General features: G+C 36.4%; 1 protein-coding gene across 1 annotated transcript in view; it reads left to right on the forward strand.

Annotated features, from left to right (window-relative positions):
* The window catches only part of LOC127838695 (voltage-dependent calcium channel type A subunit alpha-1-like), a 144,187-nt gene extending 122,105 nt beyond the window's left edge, over window positions 1–22,082 (forward strand). The window contains exons 38-42 of the mRNA XM_052366578.1: window positions 2,103–2,212; window positions 9,998–10,107; window positions 11,919–12,039; window positions 15,966–16,287; window positions 17,093–22,082. Coding sequence (XP_052222538.1) covers window positions 2,103–2,212; window positions 9,998–10,107; window positions 11,919–12,039; window positions 15,966–16,287; window positions 17,093–18,144 — 1,715 coding nt within the window. The 3' untranslated portion in view covers window positions 18,145–22,082. The remainder of the gene's footprint in view (window positions 1–2,102; window positions 2,213–9,997; window positions 10,108–11,918; window positions 12,040–15,965; window positions 16,288–17,092) is intronic.
* The last annotated feature ends 2,759 nt before the right edge of the window (window positions 22,083–24,841 follow it).

The following is a 24,841-nucleotide window of genomic DNA, read 5'->3' on the forward strand; positions in this document are numbered from 1 at the left end:
ACAGGGTAACTCATGAACAGACTGTACTTATGCACAGTTTGGTCTGACATAAGACCCGTTTTTGCATAATGCGGCTTATGCATCGTCTTCGCATAAACTTTATATGGACCGTGCACTGTGAAAAGGGGGTTTAATACATGTGCGTATAGTGTCGTCCCACATTAGCCAGTGTAGTCCGCAAAGGCTAATCACGGGCGACACTCCGTTTTAATTGGATTTTTCGTTTAAAGATAGTCTCTTCCTAGCAAAAATCCAGACGAACATTGCAGTCCCTGATTAGCCTTTGCGGATTGTATAGGCTAATCTGGGACGACACTTAACGCACTTGAAGTTAACCCCCTTTTCACATTAGGAGGCTAATATATAAAGTGTTTAATCTCATCCTTAGCCAGTATGCAGGGATATTAATACGAAGGAGCCTTGCCGCATTATTTGTGCTGGCCCGCTATATTTTCTGAAACAAAATCATATTGTTCTTTTCTGATAAGTACTCTCTTGAAGTACACAAACTACAGTCTAAGTGTTAGTGTTTGTCCATACAAACTACAGTCTAAGTGTTAGTGTATGTCCATACAAACTACAGTCTAAGTGTTAGTGTTTGTCCATACAAACTACAGTCTAAGTGTTAGTGTTTGTCCATACAAACTACAGTCTAAGTGTTAGTGTTTGTCCATACAAACTACAGTCTCAGTGTTAGTGTTTGTCCATACAAACTACAGTCTAAGTGTTAGTGTTTGTCCATACAAACTACAGTCTAAGTGTTAGTGTTTGTCCATACAAACTACAGTCTAAGTGTTAGTGTTTGTCCATACAAACTACAGTCTAAGTGTTAGTGTTTGTCCACACAAACTACAGTCTAAGTGTTAGTGTTTGTCCACACAAACTACAGTCTAAGTGTTAGTGTTTGTCCATACAAACTACAGTCTAAGTGTTAGTGTTTGTCCATACAAACTACAGTCTAAGTGTTAGTGTTTGTCCATGCAAACTACAGTCTAAGTGTTAGTGTTTGTCCATACAAACTACAGTCTAAGTGTTTGTGTTTGTCCATACAAACTACAGTCTAAGTGTTAGTGTATGTCCATACAAACTACAGTCTAAGTGTTAGTGTTTGTCCATACAAACTACAGTCTAAGTGTTAGTGTATGTCCATACAAACTACAGTCTAAGTGTTAGTGTTTGTCCTTACAAACTACAGTCTAAGTGTTAGTGTATGTCCATGGAATGGTATGTTCACCTTTCAGTATAGTATTTTTAATACATGAATCGCCTCTCCCAGAAAAGGTACATTCCTCGGGCCCAATACAGCAAATTTATGTAACGCCTTTAATGTTGGCTAAAATCAAAGACAAGTTCGTATTGATATGTTCTTGAACTAAAGGACACGCAAACATTTAAAGAACACGAAAATCACCATAGCAATAAAAAACGAAATTAACTTAGTTTCGCTGCTGATGCTTAGCGTTTATTCTTATATAAAACTTTGATCGTAACGTTATGTGTTTTGGGACGTTTTACACAAAAAAAGTCTCATGGAGGACCCATCTGACTAAAAAAAATTCGAAAAATCAAAACATCACAATCCATGATTACAAATGTCGAATAAATAAATTGATATTTTGTTATTGTTCAGGTTTTCTTCATTTTAGAAACATAATGGGCATACGTTTTGAAGGAATACAATAAAGTCATCACTTAACCCATTTATGCCTAGCGTCTAGAAAAAGGGCATTGGCAAAAAGCGTACATCCAGATGAGACGCCGCATGATGCGGCGTCTCATCAGGGTCTGTGCTGTTTGCTTAAAGGAATTTCTGTAAGAAATTTAGAAGGATGGGAGAGTCCACTGGGCATAAATGGGTTAAATTTGTCTTAAGATTTTCGATACGGCAGGTCATAACTTACGGTATTTGTTATGGAACAAAACGCCTACTCGATTGCTATTACACTGTCCTTTTTGTATGTAATGAAAATGTATTGGTCGACAACCTCCTTTATGATATAAACTGTCTGAAAGACATGATTACAAAGTTTAAAACAAACCTTAGATATCTTACTTGTACGTTCTTGTAAATCAATATAACACTTTATCTAATGCTTTTCCAGAGTTAACCGAAGGAAAAATGTCCGTTGGAAAAATATATGTAGGACTGCTGATAACCGAAAATTGGAAAGCATACAAACTGAGCCAACAGAACGGACAAACACATAGAATGGTAAGAGTAGTCAATGTGTTGTGTAACCGGGTTACAGAGGCCAAATAAGGGTATTATCCACGTACCTGTTTAACCCATTTATGACTAGTGCACTCTCCCATCCATCTAAATTGGATCAATTTATTTCCAAAATTAGGGATGTCTAGTATATTTATTTCTATATTTAGAATATTTCTTACAGAAATTCCTTTAAGCAAACAGCGCAGACCCTGATGAGACGCCGCATGATGCGGCGTCTCATCTGGGTCGAAGCTGTTTGACAAGGCCTTTTTTTCTAGACGCTAGGCATAAATGGGTTAATTTCTTGGTCATATTTAAGCATGAGGTTGCTGTGGAAATCCTGTGTGAAGTGGGCCGTAACTATGTGTGTCTAAATAGTAGTAGGATGTGCAAAACTGTGTGCGGATTTCAGACTATAGATAATAAAAAGAGTCGCGTTCTGAGAAAACAAGACATAATGCATGTGCGTAAAGTGTCGTCCCAGATTAGCCTGTGCAGTCCGCACAGGCTAATCAGGGACGACACTTTCCGCTTTAATGACATTTTTCGTTTAAATAAAGTCTCTTCGTAGAACAAATCCAATTAAGGCGGAAAGTGTCGTCCCTGATTAGCCTGTGCGGACTGCATAGGCTAATCTGGGACGACACTTTACGCACATGCATTATGCCGAGTTTTCTTAGAACAGGACTCAAAAAATTATCATAGTGTTTACTCCAGTGTATTCACATCTGTGACATGAAAGTGTGCCAAGCAATCGCGATTGTGACCATTCAATGAAAATACGTTCCAAAGTAAAACTCATTCATTTGAACTATAAATATAAGTAGACAAAACTGTATTATTGGACAGTTTTTGTACCATCTATAAGTACATTGCTGTTTCAATCAACGATTTCATACGGGCAGGTTCACATTAATATTTGTTGGTGCTGATTATTCTGCATTGTTCTTATTTTGTGTTCTCATTTTAATGCTCAGATGCTTTCCCGGATTTTGCCTTATTGCCTTTCTGTTGTGATTGCGTATTCAAACTGGCTTTCATTTTTGTTTCCATGGAAGCAAGAGGAAAGAGACGAGGTAAATGACGTCACGAGGTCACATGACCTGGGCCATGTTTCTGATTCACACACTTAGCAGCTCTCCTTCACTTTTGTTCTTTTTTTAAATTTTATTTTATATCCCCTACTCACGTTTATTAGTAAAACGCACATGTACATAGGTATATTTCTGTACCGTCCCTGATGGTTTTAATGTATGCGCTTATGCCATCATACCCGTGTCTGAATTTCTCGTGATTTTAGATACCTAGCACTTCACCCACTTGTAGTGTCTCTCCCGCACTTGTCATTAATAAATTTAAGTATTGATAGAAAATGTACCCTTTGTTCGTAATACACTATGCAGCCAGTCTTTCAGTACTGAGCAAAAGTAATACACGCCATAGAATTGTTAGCACACATGCGTGTTCAAATTGGCCATGGTATCCCTGTACTGTCAAATGTCGTCTATCTACCTCAGTATATGTATTAAGCATTCGTCAATGTCGTGGGCGGCGTTTTAAGATAAAGACGTAATAGGATTGCTACATGATTAAAAGTATGTTTACATTTATTTTTAAATACAAACATTCCGTTTCCTTAAATTCTTGAAGACAATTTATTACAGTTAATAATTCTCAGTAATGTCTGCTTCAGTCACATTGCAATAGAGTCAATCACATACATTTACTCTTTTGTATTCGATTTGTCATTCTTCAAACTATCTGCCGTCAATTTACCACATTTATAGCACAATAATCCTTCTGAATTCATTTAATACACACTGTGACAGTGGCCAATTCTTTTCTGTCTTCGGCTATCTCTGGTATCATTTTGGAAACGTCAGAAATCAGCTAACAACCATAAAAGCAATCACATTTAACAAAACTGAGACATTGGTTCTATAAGTGATCAAACCATTTCTCTCTGGTGCGTTCTCTTGTTACACTTTGGGCAATTGAATCAACTAATCAACTAATCACCAGAAATAACATGTTCTAATCTGAAAAACCAAAACTGAAACTGTATGCAAATAGTGTTTTTTTCTTCGTAAATTGCTCCATTTCCTATCTATGCTTACACTGTCTACTATGTACTAAAAATGGCCATGGTCCGAAACCGGAATAGCAAAGTCCCTGTGACACAAAGGTCAGTAACGAAAGCGGGATTTAAGGCATTGAGAAAAATATGTTTAACTGTATCTGTCCTATACACTTTAAAAATTCCAGTGTATTGGGACATGCATCGTATCGTCACGGGTTCACTGATGTTTACTTGGAAATGCACCCCAATTCTTATGGCATGCATATGGATTTATTCTTGTTTTTTATTACTTTTAAACAGCATCAAACCAGCGTCAACACGTTAAAGACATTATATCTAGTAAATAATTGTATTATATTTTACAATTAAAGCACATTATTGATAATTTACTCAAATAACTCTATCTTGACTATTTTGTCAAATGTCATATGCTATAAATGATTCGCGTTCACTAATGCATGTTAGATTAGTAAACTAAATTTCATAACATATTTTTATTTGATTTTTTTTATCTTATTTAAATTTTATATTGTGTAGTTTTTATTCTTGGATTATCAAGTATAAAATTAGTGATGTATACATTACATCCTTATATCACCATGTGTAACCCTATTCTGAATGGATATCCTTTTGTACACGTCTATTATTTGAATCGTAAAGTAACCTAGAGCCATTGTATTGTAACAACATTTTAAAATATCCGATTAAATTCAATTTCCGAAGTAAACATATGTCAATTTCAAAACAAAATACTTTTATTTTAGCCTTCAAACGACGAAGAGGTAATTGCACAGCGTAGCACTTTTTTACTTCACATACTAACTTTTAACACGTTTAATTCTTTATATTTATTATAACTATTCTATGTCTTTTCACAAGAAGGTAAAGCTAACTCTGTCTTTTAAAGCAACATATTTATGTTATGTTATTAAACAGGTTTGAGCAACTTTTTACCGTTTTGCATTGTTGACAGTGTATTGAATGAATACAGCAGTAAATGGCGGGTGTTATCGGAGTACTTTAAAACTTCTTAACGTATTTATGGTACGATATTTTTCTCTTCATTTTACCGACAATATGTAGTTTCTTATTGCTTTATGGAATGTGTTTTCATATGAAGGAAGTTGATCTATTACATCATGTGTATGCATGAACTTGACGTGTTCCTCTATAACCATGAAAACACTGTTTTCACGAGAACTTCTCATGACTTTTCGTGATCAATTGAATACAGTCTATCGTGTACAATACTATTAAACGATTTCAGCCATTGGAAACAATTTCCAATATATTGTAATTATGCTCATGATCTAAAACTCTTTTCAAATAGGTCAAAACTTTGAACGGAAAATATATCATATATTTTATATGAATGTGCATCATTGAATAAAAACCACAGCATCTTCAAAAAGATATAGAGGTTGCTAACAAATAAGTTTAGAACCATACCGATATTTAGTACCGTTATCATTCATTTATTATTACAAAGTAGGCTTCAGTTGAAAAGAGTAGGGACTAAATTTCAGTATTATATATATGTATTTCTTTAATCATTCCAATTGGCCTGTGACAATAATGATATTTATCCAGATTTAATGCACTTTATGTGTGTACGAGGTCGCACACTGAATCACTCTTTTTACTTGTTATCTCTTTTTTGTCATCATATTTTCTCATTTAAAAAAATTGAACTTTTATTCATATGTTGTGGTCATTTTCTCGCAAAATGCAGCAAAGTCCTGTTGCAATCAAACGAAATATTTCGCCATACAGTTAGGCGTTGTTGTAACAGCAGTAATAACAAATTAACATTACAATATGTTCCTCTTGCACTTCCAGATCGCCTATAATATCCCCTTGCTAGCTGATAGCGATCAGGTCAGCATCATATTGTTCTAAACTTCTTACGTATGGTGAAGTACATGTCCTTTGTCTCGTCGAGTCTGTGTGTCCCACCTGAACTGCGAGGTTTTCAAAGTCGACAACGATTGTTTTTATTTTATAATGTGGTCATTTGATTCAGTTACTTTGGTGGCAACAATTCGTTTTATAAAGTGTTTATATGTCAAACTGTGTGTTTGTTTGTAGAAAATGAACCTATTTAAGAATTTCACCAGTAATATTGTGGTTAATATGGACCGTTTATTCAAGTTGGTATTACTCATGTCTTACAATAGTAACGATGGAATAAAATGACGCAGTAAACCAAGAAGGTCCAATAAAAACTATTTTTAAAAATGTTGAGCTTTTAGTCGCATTAACGGAGTGGTGTTGATTTAAGTGTATAAATAATGACAAAGGAGCTAAACAAAGTGTAAACGACTTAAGTTTACAAAAAGTGAGATTTGTGTTTGTGGCAGATACATTTGTTGGTTTAAAAATGCATAATTAATATGGCATTGACCTTTTCCATCCATTGTATTCAACCGGGATGTTGTTGTTTTCTTTTTCAAAAACACTAAAAGAAATTGCTCCTAATATCAATCCACAAATCTTGAATATAGTGATTGCTGTTAGTTAAGAAGGTTAGATATTGTATCTTTCGAAATGTTCATGTGTACGTCTTCAATATGTCCAACTACACGAAAGAAGTTTAAAACAACCGACTTTCAAACACGCCCCTTCGTACATTTGCATGATGCATCGCCCTCGCTTCTTACACAACTTTCCTTCTTCTTTTGCATACATGTTTCAGTGATTTTTACTTGAACCATTATGCTTGCAATTATAGATAAAGCTTATCAAAATGTATCTGTATCATAGATGTTTATAGATTACAACTCAATGTCAGGAATTAAAATTGTATTAAATTACATGAAGAAAAAAAACAACTCAGTATTTGGTTCTTGACTTAACCCATTTATGCCTAGCGTCTAGAAAAAGGGCCTTGGCAAACAGCGTAGACCCAGGGTCTGTGCTGTTTGCTTCAAGGAAGTTTTGTAAGAAATATTCTTAATATAGAAATAAATATACTAGACATCCCTAATTTGGAAATAAATTGATCCAATTTAGAAGGATGGGAGAGTCCACTAGGCATAAATGGGTTAAGTAATGCCTGTCTGAGATTTCAAAGATTTAATATGTTTAGTTCAGTTTTGATTTTGCTTTAAAAACGACACATTTGACATTATGAGCTCCTGCTTTTTAAGTTGAGCGTTTAATAGAAAATAGTATTCTTATACCGTCCGTCTTTCCGTAACCCTTTCGTGCACGCTAAGTTTTTTCTAAACCGTTTGGAGGATTGTGTGGTTCAAATGATACGCTGATTCAGATGATGTGCAGACTGCATGAGTGAAAACGGCCGGTTGAAGGTCAAACTTGCATTTGAAGGGCAAATTTTGGAACCCCTAATTTCATGCTCTCACTTTATCCCTCATATCCGTTATAGTGTTTTGTGAAACGTTGCTACTTTGTGTTAAGATAATCAAGAGGTTGAATAGAATTCCCCAGTCAGCCATGCTAGTTCAAGGTCATTGTCGCACTTGACTGTAAAATATTGAGCCTCCATATATCTTTTGAAGGATTTTCATGAAATATTTTGCTCCTTGAGACTATGTGAAGAGGGTTTCAGCCAATCACGCCACCTCAAGGTCAAGGTCACACATGAAGAAGAATGTTTGAGTCTGTATTTTTCATATGCGTTATGATTACCACGTGATCCTTAAAGGACAAACATTTAATGTGTCCCTTATGTTTATAACATTCACACATTGTGCATGAGGTATAAGGTATAATGCAAGCTTAAGATGAAGGTTACTACTTAAAGGTCAAACGGATCTCAGCGGTGGATATATCTGACCTATCGAATTTGTTGTAAATTTTTAAAAGTGAAAATTCCATTCTATTTTTGTCTTCTGTTAGTATTAACTTTTAAGATGCTGCATAAATAAAGTTGACATAGTTTATTTATTATAGATCAATCGTTAAAATTTATGTCATGTACTGACAGACACATTTGAAATTATTCATTTCTGTAAAAGCACGTGGCACGTTAAAGTGTAGTTAATCGGTTAATCAGCACGTGTAGGTTAGAATGCACTTTGTCTGGTTAATGCATGATTTACATTATCGAAACGAATACTTTCAGAGTTATCTTAAAGTGATTTAAAATTTTAAATAACCCGCTTTCAGAGCGTTTGTTACATCCATATAGATATGTTGATAAACAATTGACTTTTTTTTTTATAAATGAGTATGATTTAAATGCGACTTGATAATTTACAAGTAGAATTCAAGTATCTATACATACGTATAAACACGCATACATGTTTTGGATTAATTAATTGAGCGATTACTTGAATAAATAGTTTAAAGTACGACAGAAAGTACTAAAAAACGTACTAATAGTTTAATTACATGTATGCCTAGTGAACAATTAAGCTGTAGGATTGTTCGAGGTAACACAAAAGATAGTATTATTGTTTACAAACATTACTAAAACTACAGTTATGAGATATCATCTGCGGGCTTCAGTATTGTTAAATGTTTCATTGACAATGATTTTAAATGTAATATGTGTTGAGTAACTTATATATGTCTTTGTTATGTTTTATACCTTCAACAACGAAGTAGAGGGGTTTATGCTAGATTTACTACGTTAGTCTGTCCGTTTTTCCGAAGTCACCTACTTGTCAATATTTAAACTTGCATTCATTGCCCCTGATTCCAATAAGTTTTAAAGCCCCATTTTTCTTCAAAATCAACGAAAATTTCTTAAAATATTTCTTAAAATAAAGTTAAACAATTAAAAATCAGTGTTCCGTATGACCATTGCCGAAATTTCAACGCCAGATGCGGTCTGGTAAAATAGATGTTTGTAGATACAAAATGCTCGTTTTTATTATTGTTTTGCTTAGTTAATTCCATTTTAATTTCCCGCAACGATATCTATTCATACGACACATGAACACTAACATGGTACCATTTTAGTGGTCGTGTGTCGTATGAGTAGATATATTCGCGGGAAATTAAAATGGAATTAGCTGGGTCACACATAAATTAAAACGAGCTTTTTTGTATCAACGAAAATCTAGGTACTCATACCACATCTAGTTTTGAAATTGTGGCTATTGCTATAAGGAACACTGATTGTTTAGGTGTTAACTTTAGTTAACGTAATACTTTACGAAATTTTCGTTGATTTTGAACGTTATAGAAGCTTTAAGCGATCAATTTTCATAATCTTTCTTCAAAAATTGGTAAAATCATTTTTTTTTTCAACCTACAACATACATGTTATAATTGCCTCGTTATGTCGACATGCGGCCTCTGAGATATTTCTCTCTGCTGTAACAAATCTAGGGAAATCTAGTTCAATCTCAGTAGCAGACTTACCCGCTTTCAGACGTGCAAAATGTATATCCTAAAACGTACTTCATTCTCTAATATGATACTATTTGCTCGTACTTTGAAAATAAAATGTTTGAAAAAAAAACGTTTGTGCTAATCTATGCATATACTTCTCATAAAAATGTAAACTGGTAGACATACATAGTCTGGTGATAATGCCATAAAAAGTTTAATAAATATTATAACTGCAATGTGTTAAAACCAGAACAATATCAGAAGTAAAAAAAAAACAGTTTTTAAATATTTTACAGAGTCGTGTTTCAAAATTCAAGTTTAGAAATATCCGTCTTGCCCTTTATTTTCAAAGCGCCCCTGTAAAAATTAATGGTTTGAATGTTTTCCTTGCCTACCCTCAGCGTCCGCCGTCGTTCTTCAAGAAACTGATGAACGTGGTCCGGGCGCCGTCGGCTCGGTCAAGTCAGAGCATAGACACCGACCATTCCGGGGACGAGGTCGACACTCACAGGTCTGTCATTCTATACATAGATGGTGACGTCACAACGTTATTATCACCTCTATACTAAGACGCATCACATTCCCCTGGTTTGGGGAAATATGCTTCCACCAAATTAGTTCTGCGTAGGAATGAACATGTTAATAATAAAAGAAAATTCGTTTTTATTGTGTGTTTAAAACGAAATGTTGTTTAAAGAAATACTATTTAATTATGTTTAAATGTGATTTTGAATCTCTGAAAGCGATTATCAGAAGCACGATTACCTGACCTACTTTCGTTTTCACTCGTAAATGAAGTGCTACCCACAATTCCTTTCGCGTTAGTACACAGGTCAGTAAGACCGGTGTGTACAGGTCTGTAACAGCGTGCGTCTGCGTGTCCGTTTGGGTGTCCGTGTGTTTTGTGCATTTATAGGTTTAACATATTAATCAATGTTTTGTAAGAGCTGCATTCATTACGGTAAAGAAACATTTTGCAGGTTTACAAATTGTCAATATATTCCAAACGGTACTGATTATGATCGAAAATCAATTTAAACTAAACAAGTAAATATGAGGCATATTAATGTCCCCCTTCGAAGAAGAGGGGGTATTTCGTTTTGCTTGATGTCGGTCGGTTTGTCGGTCTGTCTGTAGGTAGTCCAGTTCGTTTCCGATCAATAACTCGACAACGAATTGACCGATTGGCTTGATACTTCACTTGTGCATTGGCCTTGGAAAGAACATGACCCTTCTTGAAATTGGCGTTGGAAAGTACATGACCCTTATTGAAATTGGGTCACCAAGTCAAAGGTCAATGCCACTGTCACAATGAGTGTGAAAAGCGTTTCAAATCAATTGTTCATCAACTTAATGACCGATTTGCTTGATACTTCACCCGTGCATTGGCCTTGGAAGCAGACGACACCTATTGAAAATGGGGTCACTAGGGCTAAGGTCAAGGTCACTGTAACAATAAGTGTGAAAATCGTTTCCGATCAATAACTCGTGAACTAATTGACCGATTGGCTTGATACTTTACATGTGCATGGTACTAGGAGAGTAGATGACCCTTATTGAAATTGATGTCACTAGGTCAAAGATCATGGTCACTGTCACAATCGTTTCTGATCAATAACTCGCCAACGAATCGACAGCTTGTATGATACTTCCCATGTGCATTGACCTTGGAAAGTAAATGACCCCTATTGACATTTGGGTCACTAGGTCAAATGTCAAGGTCACTGTCACAATAAGTGTGGAAATTGTTTCTGATCAATTACTTATCAACGAATTGAACGATTGGCTTGATACTTGACATGTGCGTTGGCCTTGGACAGTAGATGACCCCTATTGAAATCGGGGTCACTAGTTCAAAGCCCTGTTTGGGGGGCATATGACTCCGACCGCGGAACTCTTGTTTGGTTTATTTTCAAGTAACAAATATAAGATAATTTCAACAACTTCGACTCTTATTTTGCATGTTTGTTCATCACAAATATTCGTGTGCGAAACATTCGAGCCTCGCTCTAGGAAAACGTGGCCCGAATGCATGTGGGTAAAGTTTCATCCCAGATTAGCCTGTGCAATCCGCGCAATCTCATCAGGGACGACACTTTCCGCTTGTATGGTATTTTTAATGAAAATACGAAAATCCGGTTTAGGCTAAAAGTGTCGTTCCTTATACGCATGTGAGGATTAAACAGGCTAATCTGGGACGATAATTTACGCACATGTTTTCAGCCCAGTTTTTCACAGAGAGTGGCACATTTTTGTTCCTGCTTCTGTGTATGTTTCCGTTCTATGTTTTGTGTATGTATGTGTGTGTCCACCTATTTGCAGCCCCAACTTTGACAAACCTTCCGGAAATGCTTTTAGTTTCCTGAGGCGGAACAGCAGCAAGCGTCGCAAACCCGGCGGCTTTTCCGGCGGAAACGTTAACCCGGATATGGGAAGCGTGCAGGTTAGTATGCGGTGGCCACTATTTCTTTGCTTTGTTTTAATTTCGTTTTATAATGAAGTTTTGTCTTTAAAGCACATTAGCCACAGTGTCGTTTATCATTTGTGGATGATCAATCGTTGTATAATTTTGGATTGAGTCCTTTCCTGGTATTTTATCTAACTTGACTATCGATTTTCCCTCTGTCCGTCCGGTTATTCGTCCGTTGGAAGCACTGGATTGGCGAAAAGTCAACAGAATGAATTACAAAAATATTTATACATTGGCAATATGACTACGACGCTCGACGTATTCAGCAGACGCTCAAGGTCTTAACATTGTATTTAAAATTGAAAAAAAAACATATCGTAACTACTCTAATGTTTGGGTCACTTAAAAATACTTGTTTTCGTGTCCGAAAATTTAGATGCGGAAAATATTCCGAAAAGCACAGGTGTCAAAAATTTAGAAGAAAAAAATTATAATTATATTGCAATGAAATCAATAACTCAATGCACAATTGTAATTCTACTTTGAAATAAATACAACTTTACAGCTTTGCTAACTCTTACCTGCAATGATACAGAACAAAAACGTAAACACATTATACATACTGCTTCCTTAATGTTGGGTGAAGCGATTGTTTTATACCGGTATTCATGGTTATTTACCCAATTCCGCATGTCCGCACAGGCTAATCAGGGACGACACTTTCCGCCTAAATTGGATTTTTGCTAAGAAGATACTTCATTTAAACGAAAAATGTCATAAAAGCGGAAAGTGTCGTCCCTGATTAGCCTGTGCGGACTAAACAGGCTAATCTGGGACGACACTTTACGCACGTGCATTATACCCACTTTTCTCACAACGCGACACAAATGATACCGTTAGAAGTCGCACTTCTGGGAATTCAAACAATTGATACAATACATTATTCGAATTGGCAAAGAACAGTATATTTCTTTATGGGACATAAAACATTAAACGATTAGGGGCAATATGGATTTATGCCTAGCGTCTAGAAAAAGGGCCTTGGCAAACAGCGTAGACCCAGATGAGACGCCGCATAATGCGGCGTCTCATCAGGGTCTACGCTGTTTGCTTAAAGGAATTTCTGTAAGAAATATTCTAAATATATAAATAAATATACTAGACATCCCAAATGTTGCTTATAAATTGATCCATTATAATAGGATAGGAGAGTCCACTAGGCATAAATGGGTTGAATTTAACTGATAGAGGATATCACCGGTTTTTAAGGGACCTTTTTTGCTGGCAATATTGTCTATTTTTTTGGCAATATTAGGTATGTACAATACGTAGAAATACACATCCTTGTAAATGTATAAACAAACGTTAAGATTGTAATTTATGTTGTTAGATCCGCCACATTCGGTACGCAGGAATGCACGGCTATATAAATAGCTCGTATTCCAACGAGGAGGACGACATGTCCTCGGGTATTTACGCCACGTCCTCGGGTATTTACGACGCGTACTCGGGTGTTTACGTAGTGTCCGACCACTTCCAGGTACTCCCATATATATGTGCAGCTACAATCGGGACCGTGGGCTCATTGATAAACAATAATTTGACGTCATCTTAAGCCCGCCATGTTGCAGCATGAGTATACAAATCACCTGTTCCACAAATGATAAAAATTGTATTTCGTTCTTCATTATAATTTATACTAATATATAAGTATTCATATATATGGGCCGTGCTCTGAGAAAAAGCGGTTTAATGCATGTGCGTAAAGTGTCGTCCCAGATTTGCCTGTACAGTCCTCACGGGCTAATCAGGGACGACACTTCCCTCTTTCTGTTTGAAGGAAGTCTCTTCTCAGCAAAAATCCAGTTAAGGTGGAAAGTGTCGTCCCTGATTAGGCTGTGCGGACTGCACAGGCTAATCTGGGACGACACTTCACGCAAATGCATTTACCCCCTTTTCACAGAGCACGTCCCATGTATTAAAATCTTATTCAACACGAAACTGTAAAATCATTATTATTTGTAGAACATTATTTTCGCATATTTCGTGGGTTTAGCGATCCACGCATTTAATACTTACACGTCGGAAGATGACCCGACGTAAATACCTCTATTTCTAAAGTCAGAATTCAGCTAATTGCTACGTTTCCACGAAAAAGTCATTAAAAACACGAAAGTTCGTACCCACAAATCTAAATGATTGGGCAGTATTTAAGACGTCTCTAATTTCATCAAGTATAAGATATGGTCAGGTAAGGTCCTGTACAATTATTAAGTGTATTTTTGTGTAGAAAATATTAGTTCGAGCGGATTTAAAACGAAGAACTTAAAGTACGTTTAATGTCTCAATTTGGCTTTTGGATCGCAAAAGTGGCGCTGGCTTTTAATGACCTCACCAGTCCTGTGAATCAGTGAGTCCACAGAGTCCCGAGTGCGGTTGCGTGTTGGGGTCACTGGAATAAAGGTGGCGGTGTAGGTCCCTTAGTCCAAGGTGGCGGAATAAGTTGACTTTTTAAGCATAGTAACATTCGTTGATTGTTTCGTAGTCGCCGGCGTATATATATGGTGTCGGGGAGTGTTCGTCATTGCCGTTACAAGCTGTTATTATTGTTTTATGTTTATTATTTTTACAGAAAAATAGTATCTCCTCTGACATTTGAAGACTTAATGTTTAATTTTAGCTTTCTTTCTGTATTGCCTTTCTCTGACATGGTCACTCGGTATGCCTTTCTCTGACATGGTCACTCGGTATGCCTTTCTCTGACATGGTCACTCGGTATGCCTTTCTCTGACATGGTCACTCGGTATCTTCGTTTGTGTTTTGTACCGGGCTAATCTTTCTCATTTTATATTCAACGGAGATGGGACTTGCGTATTTTACCCATTTATGCCTAGTGGATTCTCCCATCCTTCTAAATTTGATCAATTTATTTCTAAAATTAGGGATCTAGTATATTAATTTTTATATTTAGAATAATTCTTACAAAAATTCCTGTAAGCAAACAGTGCAGACCCTGATGAGACGCCGCATAATGCGGCGTCTCATCTGGGTCTACGCTGTTTGCCAAGGCCATTTTTTCTAGACGCTAGGAATAAATGGGTTAAATGTACGTTGATGTTATACATATACTCACTTGTATTCTGTAATGGTGTGGATGGTTATAGTTATGTTCGTGTTAATGCAAATCATATCAGATAATGTCATTTACATTTTTGACAATTTTCCTCCCAAAAAATTCGTGTGACAATTCATAACAAATTAACAATAATATGTAAGTATGTGATTGATACAACATATTTATTCAAATAAAACGCAAACATAATTATGTTTGGTATGTAGAACGATAAAGCCATGACTAGCACATACTGATCCCACATACCATTGTAATATTCACACATAACATGTATCAAAAAATAAATTATATAAACAACCATATAAAAGTTTGCTAAATTATAATCGTTAATTAATACTTTACTATGATTTATTGTCTGTGTATAGGCAAATGCCTTGGAATTACTCTCCATGTACGAATCTTACAGTTAGTTGTAAAAATATGTAAATTAATCATGCGTTCGATATTAATGTTTGGAATATTACTTAACCCATTTATGCCTAGCGTCTAGAAAAAAGGCCTTGGCGAACAGCGTAGACCCAGATGAGACGCCGCATCTGCGCTGTTTGCTTAAAGGAATTTCTGTAAGAAATATTCTTAATATAGAAATAAATATACTAGATATCCATAATTTTGGAAATAAATTGATACAATTTAGAAGGATGGGAGAGTCCACTAGGCATAAAGGGGTTTATATGGAAACAACTGAAGTCTATGTATCACGGGTGATGCTTGAAACTCGTGTATATTCTACAGACATCCTATGTAGGTACACCAGTTCAATCAAAGCCCTCCTTATGTTATTTATAAGATTTTACCCGCCGCCACCCTTTTATTCTGTATCCAGTCATTGGACAAGCGCGATTTCTCCCAGGGCCTTCGCCCAGAGCACGCAGGTCAGCCACTGCTGTTAACGCGGCCCCAGTCCGAGACGGGCTTCCTCTCCGGATGCCGCACGCCGTCACTTCCGCCGACGCCGGTGAGTCCAAGATCGCCGGCGCTGATCAACCGGAGCCCGTACGAATCGCCGACGACGTCACCGGGCTCCATCCGGCGCTCTCCGTCGCCGAGGCGGGGATTCCCGCCGGATGTGGGCTTCGCGTCTGCAGTGACCAACATCTGTGAACAGGCGCAAGAGATCGTTGATCAGAGCAGACGAAAACATAAAGGTGACTTTTGTGTGGGAAATTTGTTTGGTCCATTATGTCTGTTCAAATTGCCCGATATATTCATTTATTATACTGTGTCAACTGTGATGCTATGTTGCAATTGTCGGTGCAAAAAATTTGGAGTGGATACGCTTTCCTCAAGTAAAACTTTATTTCAATGCTTTTTAATATAACAATAACATTACAACGATATGCATTTTCATTTTCTGATCATCCATCTCTATATCTAAATTTTTTTGTAAAACCGCAATTTTTTTTTTGGAAAAGTTTGTATTGAATTCTACAGTAGCCATTCTGATGAAAACACGATTTACTAAATCGACGGATCGGAGCAATTTATTTTGTTCTTACCGATATTTCCAATTATGCATGACAAGGACACAATCAAAAATACGGGTTGGATTCGTTTGATGTTTTTATACAATATTGTACAGATTAGTTAAAGAAACATCCCTAAAATCCACAGAGTCGTACTTAAAATGTTGATTCGTCACAAAAAATATCGTCACAGGTGATACGTCATATAAATTGTGTAATAAATTGAATGAAAACAAAAGAACGAAAAGCTAATTCGGTAATAACATTTAAAGAAGGGACAAGATTTGATGACATGTTATATAAACGATAACACACGACAGAGCTGGTCGGACGTCTATAATCGGTCCTTGCCGCATAATGTCCCGAGGGTCGAAGGCCCTTCGGACGTTATGTCGACAGCGGGACGATTATAGACGTCCGGCGAAGCTCTGTCTTTTGTAATTGTCTAAATGTTTGTAAAATTTAAATAGCATTATGATATTTTCAGGTTTCCGCTGTGAAGACAGTACAAGCATTCCGAATTCCCCACAGCTGCGCAGTCGACCAAGGGTGAAGCGACCGCCCCTTATGGCGCAGCCGCACGTGCTGGGGTCGCCGCTGCCAAGTCCACAGCCGCGCATCCGCTCTGAAATGTACCGCTCCACTTCGCTGGAGACCCGCTCCCGCTCCCCCTCTCCCAACCTGACACCGTCGTCCACGCCGATGAACGAGTATTACGGCGGCTCGAACCTGACGGATCGGTCGCGCAGCCCGAGCCCCGTCAGCAGCCCCGTTCAAACGCCGCCTAAGCGGTCGACGCGCAAGCTACCAAAGGCACCGGTGCAGGCTACGAAGCCTTCTTCGCTGAATCTTGCTCAACCAAAGCTCAAAGAGAACATGCCGCGAGTAATGCCTTCTCCAACCGTTCCCCAGCCTTCAAAGAGTCCGGGCAGTATAAATTTCCCGCGCTTGAACGCTTCTCCAACTCACAAACCAAAGCTAAACATTGCTCCTGTGCCTCAAAATATTCCTCCGCCTGGAAAATTAGGCCGCCCGGAGCCGTATAGCCCCACAGAGCGAAATAATTTAAACAAGGTCAGTGACCCTCGAGACATTCCGGGCCAAACGCGGTCGCTTCCTGGACATTATAGCAGACGACCAAATGTGCCCCCTAGTGATCATGTTAACTCTTCTTCCAGACAGTCGCCTGATTTATGTAAAATTCGGGTAGTTGATAGAACTAGAAATGCGTCAGTTAGGAACATAGATCAGTCCCCAAATAGGCAACCCTCCAGTAGGAGTTATGATAGGATTCCCGTAGGAGGGTCTCCGGTCGCTAGGGGGCGTGTCAGAAACCCACGTGACAATGTGCCCGTGACAAGAGATAGCCACGCCTCCCGCTCACCACGTGCAAATCACGGGAACGGACCTAACGGCTACAACAATAACAACAATAACAGTAAAAATGGTCGTCTGCCGATGGAGAAAATGGAACTAAGGGGAGAGCATAACGATCCTGTAATAAATCGCTCTGACGATGATGACGATGATTGGTGTTAACGGCAGTAGTATCGATGCGTATGCTTGTGTTGTTGTTTTTTGACTTCATATTAATTACGTTTTCTGTTTAAATGTTTAAAGTACAGTGTTCACATTTTCTACAGAAAAATAGTGCGAACAACGCAAATCTGTATAAAAGGTCAAGGCCGGTGAGAGTTAAGTCAGCTTTCGAGGTCACTGATGTATCAATTTTCAAAACCAAAATGTTTATATAGCATGATATCTCAAGGACCGTCATCGTGCTTTGTTGTATACAAAAACATAGGTGAACTCAGCTTTGCGTCCTTTTGTTTAATCGGGTCAGCAAGATGTTCATGTGCTTTGAAATAGCTTAAATTTACTTTGCTATGCGTATTCAGAGATGATTATGACAATACTTAATCCTGTTACGTTCATAGGTTCAACTATTGTATGATGTATTGCGCGCAGACAACTGTATGCGAATAGCGTTTTCTGACAATTTCATTTTCAATGGCGTTATATAACTGTGAGTACTCTGTGAAATTCAGCACCGTACTTTTGTAGATCTAACTATTACAGACATTAAATGTGAGACAAATAGACGAACAATTCACCAGTAAACAAGAATTAATCGCTAATCCTATATTTGGTCTTTTTTTTATGAAAGGTTGTTTCGCTGATGACTTTAAAGTAAATCGTCTGAAATATGATGAAATTCGAAAGCACAATTTTTCTGCCTAAATTCTTATTTGACAAGAAGAAGCTGATAAAATTCGACGGAACAAATTAATATTTATCGTAGTTATTTTATCGAATAAAGATCTACGAAAAAGTTTTTAGATGTGTCCGAAAAAAGGCCATAAATTACAATTATTGCATGACATCATCTATGAAATTTGTTGAGAAAGTATGCGTTTAATTAATGTGTATGTAACAGTAAGCACATGAAATACGTCAGTTTTTAACCAAAATCTGATGTTTTTGTTTTCAATTTTACATTTTAAGTAGTAAATATATTATGAATGTTTGCAAAAATAGCTTGCATTTGTATTTATATGGACATGTATTAAGGTATTTCTTACAAATCGAGGCTGAAAATGATGTGACATATGATGCACATATATTGTGGTTATGTTGTTATTTTTACAGGAAAAATGGGTCGTGGTCGATCAAAACATTCCCTTTGTGTTTCATGTATATAAGCATAACGTTTGCAGATGTATTGCAAATAATATATTGCTGTTAATGTGAGTGTATTTAATCTAGTCAAACATGTTTTTAATTTCTTTGATGTATTTTTTTAACATATTCTTACACTTAACCCGTGTGTGCCTAGCGTCTAGATGCGCATGATGCGGCGTCTCATCAGGGTCTGCGCTGTTTGCTTAAAGGAATTTCTGTAAGAAATATTCTAAATATAGAAATAAATATACTAAACATCCCTAATTTTGGAAATAAATTTATCCAATTTAGAAGGATGGCAGAGTCCACTAGGCATAAATGGGTTAAGACATTTACACTTAAGACATGTTTTTCACGTTGTGTATGTCCGATACGTTAGGTTTCTATATTACTTTTTGAACTATATTTTACACTTCTTTATTTTATATGAATATAATTTGTCAAATATAAGTGGTGTATAGAAGAGATAGTTTGTAAACAATAATATGTGTCTTGTTCTGATAAAACTGGGCATAATGCATCTGCGTAAAGTGTCGTCCCAGATTAGCCTGTGCAGTCCGCACAGGCTAATCAGGAACGAAACTTTCCGCTGTTATGACATTGTTCGTTATAATGAAGTATCTTGTTAGCAAAAATCAAATTTAGGCGGAAAGTGTCGTACCTGATTAGCCTGTGCGGACTGCACAAGCTTATCTGGGACGATTATTTACGCACATGCATTAAGTCCAGTTTTCTCAGAACGCGACTCATATTACAAATGCTCAATGTTGTCAAATCAACACAGTTCTATATCTGTCTTTGCGTATCAATTTCAGTATTTGTTCAGGCGCCTGACTTTCATATACTTGTGTATTTATGTTGACAGAAATAGTTTCTAATGGATAGTAAAAGAACCACAATATATTTTTTTAAACGCACTGAACTCGGTCAATAAATAGCAATAAGGTGCTGATAAATCGGTTTGTCTTAATACGCTCTAAAACGTTTTATTCTTTTGACGTAAATAAACAGAAAGTACCGGTACATAACTTCAGTACCAAGCGTACTGTTAGTTTTTATTCCATTGGCACCAACGCTTCTCAAATAATAATAATACTTACGTGTAATTTTTACCAGCCGAATAGTTTTTAGTAACCATTCCATCTAGAACAGACGTAATGCAATCATAGGGCGTGCGATTTTATGTATTCCGTGTGTCTGAACGCGCATGCGCGCGTGTTGGCATATTGCACCCGGTGTTCTGTTAATATTTTTTTGCAACTTTATCTCATTTTTGTATTGCTGTTTATAATGTTCAATCTAGATAACCAAGTTACAAATAGACTTTTATATATGGATGTTCTACGTCTTATGTTTAGTACTTATTAGAGAATAAATGAGTGTGTCAGTGAATCTGGAGAATAACTGAGTGTATCATTCAAAGCGGAGAATAACTGAGTGTGTCAGTGAAAACGGAGAATAACTGAGTGTGTGAAAGCGAAGAATAACTTAGTGTGTCATTGAAAGCGAAGAATAACTGAATGTGTCAGTGAAAGATCTCAAATTATATGACCAACCATATGGACGCCAGTACACTTTCATTTATATTGAATTTCCTTAACTGTCGTGAAAGTTTTGAATATGTTATTCGATTTAGCAAAGATTGATTATTTTAATACGTATTTGTTTTTTGGCGTACAAAACAGTACTTTTCCAACAAAAGTTTGTCCATTTTAAATTACAGCTACATTCAGGGATCGCCAGTATGTTTAAAAAACTGAAGGTTTGCAATTCCTTGCAACAGATTTTGGAAGATTTGAACATGTAATATTAAGAATATTAGATCGTTGTGCGATTACACTAAGTTAAAATTTAAGGTGTGGTAAAGATTCCGGACCAAATGTTAGATAAGACCTTGTTTGCCAAAGAATTCTCAGAAGAAAAAAAAGTTAATGCGTTGTATATTACCTAACTGTTTTAGCATGTTCACATAAAGATGAAATAAATTCCATGACAGCTATTACTGAACTTTTTAAACTGTAATGGTCGCATTTTTTTCAAAAGTTTGTCAAGCTGCATAGCTGCAAGTGTGTAAGTCTTGTGACAACAACTGATATAAACTATTCCCAAATTTCATTTAGTGCAAGCCCTGACCATTCAAATGAAAATGTGTTGATAATTATTGGTTGCCATATACGTTACGGAAGACGTAACACCCTTGAACAAAACCAATAAAACTTGCCCGTATGTTGGTCGTTTATTTCAAACTTGCAGGAGCATTCATTAGTGTTTGGTGTGTTTGGGTCCATCCTTCCATTATTGTATGTTCAATATTGCTTATATGCACAAAACACTTGATATAACATTGGCCTCTGAAACAGTTTCTTAAATATCATTATTTTACATATTCTGAAAATACCAAACGTCTTTCAATGTCATTAAACTAGAGTTACCTTACCTGGTTTGAGTCCTCTAAATTTTAAATTTCTTTGTGCACATGTTTATTTCATTAAAATATCAATATCATTAACCAGAATAATACAGTCTTTACAAAAGCAATACGTTTTTAATTAATTTTTGTTTGAAGTTTGGGCTGAAATATGTAATCCTGGAATAATTGTATTAAATTAACAGTTCATTCGTGAGAGAAAAAAAGAAAACCGAATGAGGTCAATGGAATGTCGGTGTGTTGTAGAATATGTTTAATACACACTTTTATCTGTGATTTTGTGACATTTCAGCTGTCAGAATTTATGTTTTGTATTTATTTCGAATTTATTCAATATTTATAACTTTTGCTTCAATGATAAATAAAAGATGACGAATCAAACTTGGTGTTGGCTATGTTTTGTGTCTTTCTATGTCGTTTATTTTATAGGTCTATTACATTTCTTTAATCGGATTAAAAATAAAAGATACCGAGTTACCCAAAACTATACAAACTAGAGGCCTATTGGCTACAATGTTTGTCATTATTAAACAAGCAGCACCATGCCCATTTTGACTTTGACCTATAAGTGTGACCTTGAACTTTGCGCGCGACACGACTTTGCCACAATGTGAAATATGTGGTAAAATATTTTAAATCGCACAATAAAAAATGATTAATTAATGCAAGCTGAATTACGTTAATTTGACATTTAAGTGTGACCATTACAATTGAGCTAAAGAGACGGGTTCGCACTCCGCGTGATGAACGTTAGTGGGGAGTTATTTGAGAATATCTAAATAGAGAACATGGTTGGTGCCGAGATGGAGAAGTCTATCCGGTGATGCTTAGAAAAAGAAAATAGGGCGAGCATTAGCGAGCCCCATTTTTTCTTTTTCGGGCCGAACCGGATAAACTCTCTCCATCTCGGCACCAACCATGTATTTGCTGTATCCTGCTTCATGCCGTTTACACATTTTATCAAAGACAAATGATTAATTGACATAACAATATAATTATTCTTGTCGGGCCTCCTACATGTACACGCCATTCCTGTCGACCGAATAACTACCGATTGTGTCACGTAAAAATAGTTCCACTTTAAACTGTTCCTTTTAATACTTTCCTATTGAAAATATGAGAAGAAATAAAAAAATGAATCAAGAATGTGATATTTTCTTGATAAAAACGAAAAAACATACAGCAGCAAAACAAAAACTATATTTTATTTACCTTAATGATCAGGTGCGTAGCTAGCATTTTTGAGCTGTAGGCTCAGATATGATACATAAAAACGGGGGGTCCGGGTTTCCTTTCTCTAAATATTTTAAATCCTATAACGCCTGTGGTGAGACTTAAAGCATATCTAGACAAATAATAAGATAAGAAAATATAAGACTTTGGCCTGTTTTTCTTTGATATTATACTGTTTTATCTCAATGTCAGAGATCTAAATTGTGTTTTTGTTCGGCATCAAGGGACCGAAACGACCCGGATTCAGTCAATGGATCGGGATACGGGGACAAGTGCTCCATTTTAAATTTCCGCGGTCATAAACATCTTTCGGAATGTTTCTTAAATATCCAACGATAAACGATTACAACTTACTGTTGTGTTGAAAGGGAGACAAGTAGATCTACATGTAGATCTATGTAAACTTGTAACAGCAAGTCACGTGAAAGAACCGAGCTAAAATCTATGCACATAGAAAGAAGTAGAGTTGATAATTGGAAGATATTTCATTTGAACACGACCAGAATCCATTGTCTGAGGATAATGTCAATATGAAATGCAGATTTCTAAAACCTCACCCCCTCAGGGTCAAAATTTTAGTGCGTTTTTCGAAGTTGAAGCATTTTTATTATTTTCATGTTTCAAATAGCAGCTTCGCCCCTGAATTGACAACTTAATCCATTGCTTATAAAAATAAATTTACAACGATATACACATCCATTTTCTGTTCTTCCATCCTATGTCGAAATCCATTTTCTGTTTTCCAATCCTATTATCGATATGTATTTTAAACCACACTTTTTGATAGCGTGTGTATCGAATGCTAACCACTCTGACCCAAATTGTTATGTCACTTAATCATTTGTCTTTGATAAAATGTGTCAACGTCATAAAGCAAGATAAATCGAATAATTGGCTAGTGCTAGCTCGCCCTATTTTCTTTTTCTAAGCCTCACCGGATAAACTGTCTTCATCTCGGCACCAACCATGTATTCTCTATTTATATAGTATTTACAGAAATCCGGCATAAGTTTTCTAAGAAAGGAAAGTAAACGTCAAATAAACAAAATTAACAAAACATGATTGACTTCACGCAACATTGTTAAGTAAATTGCCAAAACAAAGAAGCAGCGATAGGATTTGAAACCACGCCTCCGAAGAGACTCACGCCTTAAACAACTCGGCAAGGCTCCCTGCCTATGTCGCTGAATCTAACATTACCTGCAAATTATGAATAAATGTTATGAGTCTAACTCAATCCGCAGCTGTCAGCTGTCCAAATCTGAAAGGGGCCTTTTCACAGATTTTGGCATATTTTGAAGTTTGTCATTAAATGCTTTATATTAATAAATGTAAACATTGGATCTTAAAAGCTCCAGTAAAAATTAAGAATAAAATTAAAAAAGGAAAAAAAAGTAGCCGGTACCAGGGCTTGAACCAGTGACCCCCGGAGTCCTGGAGTTAGTCTGAAGTAAAAACGCATAAGCCCTCTCGGCTGTTCCGCCGGGTATACACAGTCATAGTATTTTATACCTTATATAAGCAATCTTCGTAGTTTCGTAAATTTAAACGACAAGAACAGAACTCTCCAAATTATTCAATCGTTTCGCGTTGCAACGCTTTATAATTTTTAGGTTTTCAAATCGTCAAACGATACATATAATGGCTATATTGGACTATGGTAAATGTTCAGTAATACTGTTTCCTCACAAATATCATAACTAAAACGAAAATTTGCGAAACTGAAACAACTTTTTTCAATTTTGTCAATTTACCAAACCGTGAAAAGATCCCTTTAAAATCAAAAACGATTATACATCAACTGACCGGTTAGATTTCAGGACGTTAGAGCGTCATTCTAAGTATGCGACCGTCGTGGGTTCGAACCCCTACACTGGCAAATACAATTAAACC

Source organism: Dreissena polymorpha, chromosome 7 (assembly GCF_020536995.1).
Source record: "Dreissena polymorpha isolate Duluth1 chromosome 7, UMN_Dpol_1.0, whole genome shotgun sequence".
NCBI classification, from domain to species: domain Eukaryota; kingdom Metazoa; phylum Mollusca; class Bivalvia; order Myida; family Dreissenidae; genus Dreissena; species Dreissena polymorpha.